Consider the following 10,558-nt stretch of genomic DNA (forward strand, 5'->3'; position numbering starts at 1 on the left):
CCCTGCCCCCAGGTCCCCTCCCCACACTTCCCTGTTCAGCAGTCTTCTCTGGACAGGAGAAAAGAGCATCCCTGTCTTTACTTCAAGAGCCCTGAGCTACAGCTTGTTTATTATCATTATTACTTTATTTTACTTTAGAGCAGTGGTTCTCAAGCTTTCTAATGCCGTGACCCCGCAATACAGTTCCTCATGTTGCGCTGACCCCAGTTATGTACAGTTATGGCTACTTCATAACTGTCATTTTGCTACAGTTATGATTCGGAATGTAAATACCTGATATGCATTCTGTATTTTCCAATGGCTTTAGGCAACCCCGCTGGGGTCGCGACTCACAGGTTGAGAACCGCTGCTTTAGAGGGAGTGTGAGAGAGAACTGAGAACTGGTCAGCATCAGCTTGTAGTAGTTGTGTCTTGTGTGTGCCTCAACCAGGCTATCTCGGGGTTTTTTTGTTTTGTTTTGTTTTTTTTTTTATAAAGAGAGGAGACAGAGAGAGAGAGAGAGAGAGAGAGAGAGAGAGAGAAGGGAGGGAGGAGCAGAAAGCATTCACTCCCATATGTGCCTTGACCAGAGAAGCCCAGGGTTTTGAACCGGCGACCTCAGTGTTCCAAGTTGATGCTTTTATCCACTGAGCCACCGCAGGTCAGGCTATCTCGGGGTTTTGAACCTCTGTGTCCCAGGCCGATGCTCTGTCCACTGTGCCAACTGGTCAGGCTGAGCTGCAGCTTTCTACTGCCTTATTGAAGTTTATATCCAAAGTCTATAAATTTTTTAAGTAAGAGGAGATACAGAGACAGACTCCTGCATGTGCCCTGACCAGGATTTACCCAGTGGCCCCCCATCCCACCCCCGTCTGGGGCCACTGCTTGCAACTGAGCCATTTTTAGCACCTGAGGTGAAGGCTTGCCGGAGCTATCCTCAACGCCTCAGCTGATGTGCTGTAATCAATCAAGCCATGGCTACAGGAGAAGAGAGACAGAGAGTTAGAGAAGAGGGGAGTGGAAGGAGATGGTTGCTTCTCCTGTGTGTCATGACCGAGAACTGAACCCAGGACTTCTACATGCCAGGCTGAAGCTCGAGCCAGTGACCTTGGGGTTTCAAACCTGGGTCCTCAGGACAGATGTTGACTAGAGAAATTGACTTGGGAGGCGACACATATAAATGATATTTAAAGCCTTGACAGTGGAGGAGAGTCCCAGCAGTGATGGCTGCAGAAGACAAAGGAGGAAGGACTGACCAGGACCCAGTGCTGAGCCATCTGCTCAGTCACACACCAGAGCCGACGGCACAGTTCTGTCTCCGCGTCTAGAAGGCATGGCGACCACGAGTCCCAGACTTCCTGTGTGCAGGGGTCACCTGCCGTTTTGTTCAGACTCAGACGGTCGGGAGAGAGTGTGAGCGTCTGGATTATAACAAGGTCGGTGCTGCTGCTGCTGGTCTTCAGGTCACACGTTTAGTAGCAGGAACCAGACCAGGACCCACAGGGCTGTGTGTCAGCCTCACCTGCAGGGCCGGTTACACGGTGACTCCTGGTCTGGTGCCCAATTCTCAGGGACGGTGGGTCTGGGAGGGGCCAGGGGGTGTGTAAGAAGCCCACAGCAATCCTTGGGATGACCCCGACTGGGAACCACTAGATCAGTGACAGACTCAGGGTGGGGAAGGGTGTTAAGTCCTTTATTCAAAGGTATGTTTTTTCCTTCAGAAAGAAAAAGGAGGACATTTATTGGTCACTTAAGAGATGTCATGTTGGGGCCCTGTCCAGTTAGTACAGTGGTAGAGCATCGGCCTGGTGTGTGAAAGTCCCGGGTTCAATTCCTGTTAATGGCACAAAGGAGAAGTGCCCATCTGCTTCTCCTCCCTTCCCCCTTTTCTCTATCTCTCTCTTTCTCTCCCACAGCCATGGCTGAAATGGTTTGAGCAAGTTGGCCCAGGTGCTGAGGATGGCTCCATGGCCTCTGCCTCAGATGCTAGAATGGCTCTGGTTGCAACGGAGCAACGCCCCAGATGGGCAGAGAGCATCACTGCCTGGTGGGCATGCCGGGTGGGTCCCAGTCAGGCACATGCGGGAGTCTGTCTTTGCCTCTTTGCTTCTCAGTTCAGAAAAATACAAAAAAAAAAAGTGATTTAGGGAGATATAAGCTGTTTTCTCTGCCCTGGGGCAGAGTCAGGGGGAAGATTTAGGAAGTGGCCGCAGAGCAGTATAATAAAATCTGAACACTTGCTCTCTGGAAATGTCCTCTGATTTCTTGCAGCAATCTATAGAAACCGACTTTTTCTACTTCAGATATAAAGCAGTATATACATGACATTGGGTCTAATAGTGTTTGGGGAAAGCCACAGTCCAGGTTGAGGCCACACAGCCAGGAGCAGACCCACAGTCCAGCCGAGGTCGGGTCCCACACAGGAACCACTGTCCTGCTGCTGGGCACATGTCACTGCTCACACCCCTGACTCCCTGATGCTGGGCCCTGGTCCTGTGGTCGGGACTGTCACAAAGGACTAAAAACCAAAGCACAGTCCTTGTTGCCTCATTTCAGTGTGGTTTCCCTCAAGGTCCATGAACACCCGAAGGACCGGAGGACCAGGTACCGATGCTCCTGTGGGCCGACCTGGTCAGGCTCCGAGAGCAGGAAGGGGCTCAGCTGCAGGAGGCTCACCCTCTCCGGCATCTGCTGCAACGGAGCCGAGAGACAGTGTCCCTTGTTCGCACCCCTCTGAGTCTGTCTGACTGCCTCCCTGTTTCCAACTTCAGAAAAAAAAAAATAAATAAATAAGATAAAAAGTTCATTTTCTGTAATATTAATAAGTAGGTTAGCATTAGTATTTTGATTAGCTTGAATACAAGCCTGATTCTTTTACTAGGTCATAAATTGTAACTTTTTCATTTTTGAAAGAACAGTCCGAGTTAACATTTCTAAATTTTTTGAAATAAAACATTCAGAGTCCATGAAGGAGGATAGCAGTTCCTGCGTATAAAGACAGCTTTATACTGGGAGCAAGCCGTTTTTAGCTCTTTAAGAGTTTTGACAGAAATTTGGTCATAGTATAAAAAACTCCTTGTCAGAAAGTTTAGACTGTAATTTAAAAAGTTGCTCTTTTAGTTATTTATAAGATAAATGTTTTTCTTTATCAGAGACCAAATGACCCTTTTTATTGTCCCAATTTTTCTCACAAAACTTCAAAAGGCCAGTTCTCGACCTCACTGTTACTCTGAGAACACCTCTGCCGCGCCGACCTCATGGGCTGCAGAGGATGCTCTTGGTTCGCAGAGCTGTGACTCGGCAGCCCAGCTCCGTGCAGTGTCTTCTGTTGGGGCGCTTCCATAGCTCCTGGACTGGGGCGATCCACGCCCGGGCACAGTCAGCGTCTGTTCCTGTCAGGACCCATGTCTGGCCCCCACCCTGAGGGCTACCGGCTTCGTCTGACTTGCCTGCCATGCCCGAGGCTTCCCGTCAGGCCGTCTGCCACCCAGCTACCTGCTGGGCCCGTCTCTCTCGTTGGCAGAGGGAACAGTTCTTTTCGGTCTTTTGTGCCTCGGAGGATGCAAAGGGGACATCTGGACTCAGCCCATCTCGTGGAGCCAGGGACACTTTAAGTGGGGAGAGCAGGACATCCCCTCATTGGCTCCAGTCGCCGCCCAAACCAGGAGGGGTGGGAGGGCTGGGCATTGCCCTCTCCTGCCCGAACGCGCCTCGTGTGCCAGTAGCGCTTTCCAAGGACGGTGCTGTAAGGCCCGTGGCCGCTGGATTCGGGCAGACGGCAAAGGAACTGTGGAGCCAGAAAGTGGAGGGCCAGTCCGTTTATTAAAGTCTCGTAACAGTGGGCGAGCAAACAGGCAGGGAAGACCGCTTCCCTTTCTCTCGGGGCTCCCAAGCCCCTCAGCACTCCGGACTCACCAGATTCATTCTCCGGACTCACAGACCCCCACCAGCCTCAGCATTCCCCCCACAAACAAACAGGTCGGGTGGAAATGCCTCTTCTCCGGCAAAACAATAACAAACAACTGCCAAGACTATACTTTCAGGGATCATTTCTATAGTTTGTTACAAACAACTGCCTCTCCCCACGGAGGCAGGCAATCTGCAATTTCGCCATCTGCCGCCCTGAGGGCGAGCACCCACAGCCTCTCACACACACCGCACACGTGTCACCGCCCCGTGCCATTGCAAAATACAAGCAAGCAAACCGAACACACACGTTTCACACCTGTTTACCCAGCAGGTGCTCGTGTGGGCGTGGCCGGTTTCCACCGCTCTTCTGCCTGACCACAGGGCTACTTACTGCCCATGAGTCGGCAAAAGCCGAACCACAGGGGCCTTTATTCTTGTTCAGCGTTTCCGTTGCCGCTGGGAAAACGGCGCTTTTCTCTCCCTGGGCTGGGCTGTTTTTAACTTCCTTGATCAAAGCGGCAGCACAAGATACCAGAAAGAACTGTTCTGTCAGGTCAGCCAAGGACAGCGACAGACAGCGTTCACCAGTATGCTGTCCATTCGCCTGGCAACTTGCCGTTCAGAAACCGAGCAGCCAGCCCTCTGCTGGTCACTTGGGAACGTTTATAGGACACCGTCGAGTGACAACAGGCTCTGGCAGCTCCTCCTGCAGTTAGTTCCCAAGTCAGTCCTAGGGGAGCAGAGCTCCCTGTATCGCCTCCTGCATTCATGCCCCTGGGTGCGTGATCCGGTGTAAACCATTGCCACTTCTTACTTAACTCTTCTGGGCACTGCCCTCCACCTGAGAGAGTTTCTCCAATGTTGGGCAAGGCATTGTGTGTATCTCGGGTTTCAAGGTGGATTTCTATCCTTTAGTCATAGGGGTAATTTCAGCTAATTGTCCAAAAGTAAGCTAGTAACGGCCCCTGTCTTCCTGAGAGGTGCTCAGATGCGTTGCCAGGGGCTCAGCCGCTGCTGCCCACGGGAGTCTGCATGGCCCCTCCTGCTCCAGGCGGTCTGGTTGCTTCCCACTGAGCACGTCCAGGTCACATATCTTTTTTTCTTTTTTTTTTTTTACAGAGTCAGAGAGAGGGATAGACAGGGACAGACAGACAGGAACAGAGAGATGAGAAGCATCAATCATTAGTTTTTCGTTGCACATTGCAACACCTTAGCTGTTCATTGATTGCTTTCTCATATGTGCCTTGGCCGTGGACCTTCAGCAGACCGAGTAGCCCCTTGCTCGAGCCAGCAACCTTGGGTCCAAGCTGGTGAGCTTTTGCTCAAACCAGATGAGTCCGCGCTCAAGCTGGCGACCTCGGGGTCTCGAACCTGGGTCCTCCGCATCCCAGTCTGACGCTCTATCCACTCCGCCACCGCCTGGTCAGGCCAGGTCACATATCTTGAAGGCAGGTTTGCACCTCTGTCCAATAACAGTAGGTAGAGAAGTGTTCCCTGTCAGCAGTGATGTCCATTCCCATAACACATTCAGGGAAAGGAGACACAGCCTCTGCACTTAAAGCCTGATCAAACCCTCTAACGCTCATCCTAATTTCCACCTTAATCCTATCAACTCTCATAGCTCTCTCTCTCTCTCTCTCTCTCTCTCTTTTTAATTTTATTTTAGTGAAAGGAGGGGAGGCAGAGAGCCAGACTTCCACATGTGCCTGGACCCGGGGATCTTCCCTGCAAAGCCACTAGGGGGCAATGCTCTGCCCATCTGGGGCATTGCTCCCTTGCAACTGGAGCCATTCTCAGAGCCTGAGGCCAACTTGCCTGAGGAGAAGAGGGGGGACAGAGGGGTGGATAAGCAGATGGGCGCTTCTCCTGTGTGTCCTGACCAGGACTCGAACCCCGGACATCCACTGAGCCAACCGGCCAGGGCCTTATTCTCTCAGTCTCATTGTAGCCCGCATTTGGGCTTCTCCAATAGGCTTTGGTCCCACAGGGACGGGCCGCCTGGACAGGAGCCAGTCTAGACCATGTCACCCATTCCTCTCGAGCCCTGGACCACTCACCCACTCTTGTGAGTACCAGGCGTTGGGTCCCCAGAGGGGGGGTCGAGTGACTTCTGGTACAAATTAGTCTTCATCTTGGTTAATCTGCCCAACTACTGATTGCCCCACGTACCTGCAGCTCAGGCGTCTCCTTGGAATCTTTGCCTTCCTGCTTTTTAAAAATTCTTTCAAACTGGTAAATAGAGCCTTCTTGTTTGGGACCCTTTAATTTTCAAGGATCAACAGGGGGTCCCTATACTGCACCCAACCTTCAGTGGTTCTGTATTGAAGACCTTTGTTTTAACTTCATCAATGTTTGTTTTATCTCCCCCCCCCCCTTTCTTTCCCCAAACAAACACAAAGCTCTTGAGTTAGGAACGCAACAGGACCTTTCAGGGAAGGAACAGTGGTGCCTCAGCCTTTTCTGCTGCAGAGCATGCATACATAGTTTTACAGACAATACAGTGCATTGGCGTGTTAGAAAGAGGTACTGGAAATAAACAGATAAGGGCATCTTTTTCCATGTGCAACACTATCCAGACGTATGTGGGATAAATTGCTATTCAAAGGAAGGCAGCTTAAGTGGGTAATGTTTTGCACATAATTGAAAATTTTCCTTATAACACTTGTAAAAACTTGTGTAATTGTCACCCTGGCTAGATAGCTCAATTGGTTAGAGCATTGTTCCAAAGCACAGAGGTTGCTGTTTCGATCCCTAGTCAAGGCACACACAGGAACAGCTTGATGTTCCTGTCTCTCTCTCCATCTCTCTCTCTCTCTCTCTCTCTCTCTCTTCCTTCCTCTCATTGAAATCAATAAATTTAAAAAAAATTAAAAAGAAAAACTTGTATAATTGTTAAACGCCCAGCTGTGCTCTCTGTATTTGCCTGATGTGTTTCCATACTTGTTTCCTAGATGGACTTCTGAAAACCAAACCACTGCTTGAGAAGATTTAGACGTACGTGTTTTCAGGCTTGGTGTGTGAGTGGTTTTGCTTGCTTTTTGGTTGTATTTTCCTCCAAAGTTTTGGAACTTTAATCAATAATTGTGTGTGTTATTTAATGAAAAAGAGTGGCTTTGGTTTTTTTCCTCAAGTAAAATGGGGAGCACATTTGCTTTGCTTTTCTTTAATTTAAATTTTTAAAATGTTTTTATTGATTTTAGAAAGAGAGGAAAGAAGAGGGAGAGAGAGAAAGACAAGAACATCAGTCTGTTTCTGTCTGTACCCTGGCCAGGAATCAATTCTGCAACCTCTGTGCATCAGGATGATGCTCTAATAACCAACCGAGCTGTCCAGCCAGGGCCACGCCTGCTTCTCAAGGGCAGGGCATTAGTTCTAGAGGCCGAGGAATAAGGTAGATTGTACTATCTGCCTTCTTGATGTGTTTCTGGGCACAAATCTTTTTCAATAACTTGAAAACGAAAAGGGGGACATTTGCTTAGGTTATATGCTGCCTATCAATCTATGCAAAAATGGCAGCTTGTTTTCTTGAGCCGCTGCCTTTTATATATATATATAGCAATGTTTATACTGATTAGTTCATAGCCGGTCAGTTTTATACACGGACTACACAATATAGCACTTGGCCATAAGTCAGTGTAAGTTTGCTTTAAAAAATTGTATATTAACACCAGTTCTTTGTAATGGGTCACTACCTGCAGTTACAGTTTTTAATGTCAGTAAATAAAATGACCTTTAACTTCAAAACAAAACAAAATTTCTTGGTGATAAGTGTACAACAATGTGAATGTACTTAATGCCACTGGGTGGTACACTTAAAAATGGTTAAAATGGTAAATTTCATGTTATATGTATTTTACTATAATTAAAAAACCACAACAGAGCCCGACCAGGAGGACCCAGGTTCAAAGCCCTGAGGTCACAGACTTGAGCACAGACTCTCCAGCTTGAGCACAGAGTCCTGGGCTTGAGCGTGGGATCATAGGCATGACCCCATGGTCGCTGGCTTAAGCAAGGGGTCACTGGCTCAGCTGGAGCCCCTGGTCACAGCACATACGAGAAAGCAATCAGTGAACAACTGTGGTGCCACAACTATGAGTTGATGCTTCTCATCTCTCTCCCTTCCTGTCTGTCTGTCCCTGTCTGTCTCTCTCTCAAAACAAAAACAAAAAACAGAAAAACTTCTGATGCGTCCTCTTATGATCCTGTGACTGAAAATGGATCTTGGGGTGCGTCAGAAACTGGGAAATCAGATATGAAAGTGGATCTTTAAAAACAATATTTAATTGTTTAAATAAATTAAGGCCTGTGAGGACATGTCTTAACACGAAAACACAGAAACCCACGGTGAGCGAGAAAGAACAACTTGCGGCCACAAGCACAGACAGGACAGAGCAAGTGTCTCGGTGAGCGCAGGGCACGCCCCTCTGCCTAGATTTCGTCCAATGAGATTCGCGAACAGGGCAAAGTCCCGCCTCTCAAGCAGCCACTTCCAATGGGAGCCTCCCCGACGCGCCGCTGGAGAGCCCGGGGGCGGGCCGGACTGCGCAGGCGCGGGGCCGCAGGCCGGGACAGGGTCCGGGGATACATGAGCGCGCACCGCCGATGCGCGCGGGTCCGCACTCCCCGGTCCAGCTGCTGTGCTTGCTGGGGCCGCTCGTTTCGGTAGTCGGCCAGTGAGGGCAGAGCCCACACATCCTCCCGGGGTTGCTGACCGCCCCCCAGCCTCGCAGAAATCGGCTTGCCCTCCAGGGAAACTGAGGCCGGATGCTCCAGCCCCACCGCTGGGGACCTGAGGGTGCCTTTCGCGGGGTCGGGCGTTTGGGGAGGGCTCAGCTGGGTGGACTCCTCCCCAACACCCCCAAGCAGTTCCCGGAGCCCCGCCACGGAGGGCTGGGCCGGCTGGGGTGGCCAAGGCCGAGAGGAGACAGGGCGGCCTGGGGCTCTGGTTTCCTCCGAGACTGGCTGCCTCTCACCAGCAGGTGACCCTCAGCCCTCTCCCTGACACCTAGCCCTGCAGCGTGGCCGGAGAGGAACAGGGAAAGCACTGTATGTTAGGTTGAGTTTTGCAATTCCCCCCCTTAGTGATTATTACCTCCTGCTTGGTGAGAGGGACACAGAGACGGCAAAGATCTGCTCTTAAAGGAAGTCAGTCTGGTTAGAAACGATTGAACAGCTGACCAGGCGGTGGCGCAGTGGATAGAGCGTCGGACTGGGATGCGGAAGACCCAGGTTCAAGACCCCGCTTAAGCGCGGGTTCATCTGGTTTGAGCAAAAGCTCACTGGCTTGAGCCCAAGGTCACTGGCTCGAGCAAGGGGGTCACTCGGTCTGCTGAAGGCCCGCGGTCAAGGCACATACGAGAAAGCAATCAGTGAACAACTAAGGTGTTGCAATGCGCAACGAAAAACTAATGATTGATGCTTCTCATCTCTCTGTTCCTGTCTGTCTGTCCCTGTCTACCCCTCTCTCTGACTCTCTCTCTCTCTCTCTGTCTCTAAAAAAAAAAAAAGAAAAGAAAAGAAACGATTGAGCGGATTAGCACTGTAAAATGTCAGAGCTGCGCCTGACCTGGGGTGGCGCGGTGGACGGAGCATCGATCTGGAACGCTGAGGTCGCTGGACCAAAACCCTGGGCTGGCCCGGCCAGGGCACACAGGACAAGCACCAAGCAAGCAAGGAACAACTCAAGTGAAGCAACTGTGAACTGATACTTCCCGCTTCCTTCCATTTCTCCTCTCTCTGTAAAGTCAATAAATAAAATTTTTTTAAAAAATTAAAAAAAAAAATGTCACAGATGCTATCAGCAGAATGGGCAGGGTTCTGCAACTCCCCAGAGGAGGGGCGACTTCTGCCTCTGGAGGTTTGAAAAGAGTTGAGAGGAAGTGGCTGAAGGTTGATGCCGGAAGAGAAGCAGGGTCTTCGGTAGGAACACCTGGGCAGGGGAAGGCCACTCACTCCCCGCCGCTGGACAGCGGGAGTGGGCTTGTGGAAGCAGGCCCGTGGGAAAGCCCGAGTGGGGCGGGAAGGCAGGGGCTGAATCAGGGCACACGGCTTGTTAGAGCACTCACCTCTGCCGTTGCTTTCTGTGTACTCACTAACGTTGAACCGTGGAGCCTCCGCCGTGTCCCTCCGTGCCAGACTTTCTTTTCACAGCTTACAGATGAGTGGGAGAAGTTTAGGAGCCTTGAGGTTATGCAATTTCCCTAAATTCACACACTGCTGGTACGTTGCTGAGTGAGCAATGTCACCTCTGTAGTGGATAATCCCTTGCATGACCTTGGATGGGAACACAGCCAACAGGAAAAAAAAAATGTTTTGCCAAGAGAATTGTTTTGTGACTCGAAGGCGGGTCACTCAAACAGGTCTATGTGACTGAAGGTGATTGCTGGGCTTTCTTCTCAGTAAAACTTTCTCATAAGATTTCTGTTCCTTTCAAGTCTATTTCTTGAAATAAAGAGAGGAATGTTGTAGGAACCATAGAAGCAATAGCAGTTAATGCCTTTTGATATTGTATTGTTATTAAGCTATCATGCAGATGTATTCCATGTATCTTTAAGCAAAGGTTATGCTTGATGCTATGCCAATTTCTAAGTAAAAAAGCTTTTTGAAATCTTGTGAATAAAAATAGGACACAGCGCGAACTTGGGGCCATTTGCTAGTCCACAATGATTTC

At 50.0% G+C, this 10,558-nt stretch overlaps 1 protein-coding gene and 1 pseudogene across 5 annotated transcripts in view; both read left to right on the forward strand.

The window, feature by feature from the left end:
- LOC136321089 (saoe class I histocompatibility antigen, A alpha chain-like) overlaps positions 1-9,631 on the forward strand; it is a 40,032-nt gene extending 30,401 nt beyond the window's left edge. For 4 of the 5 annotated variants that reach the window (XM_066254174.1, XM_066254171.1, XM_066254170.1 and 1 more), the window contains one exon: positions 13-2,216. Coding sequence is in view for 1 of the 5 variants with exons in the window: in XM_066254173.1 (XP_066110270.1) it covers positions 8,971-9,042; positions 9,402-9,433 (104 nt within the window). In the remaining 4 variants the exon portion in view is untranslated. Of the gene's footprint in view, positions 1-12; positions 2,217-8,970; positions 9,043-9,401 lie in introns of those variants that run through there. The other variant, XM_066254173.1, reaches the window with a different exon arrangement.
- LOC136321532 (small nucleolar RNA U3) lies at positions 4,007-4,085 on the forward strand (annotated as a pseudogene).
- Positions 9,632-10,558: the final 927 nt, after the last annotated feature.

Source organism: Saccopteryx bilineata, chromosome 1 (genome assembly GCF_036850765.1).
Source record: "Saccopteryx bilineata isolate mSacBil1 chromosome 1, mSacBil1_pri_phased_curated, whole genome shotgun sequence".
NCBI lineage: Eukaryota > Metazoa > Chordata > Mammalia > Chiroptera > Emballonuridae > Saccopteryx > Saccopteryx bilineata.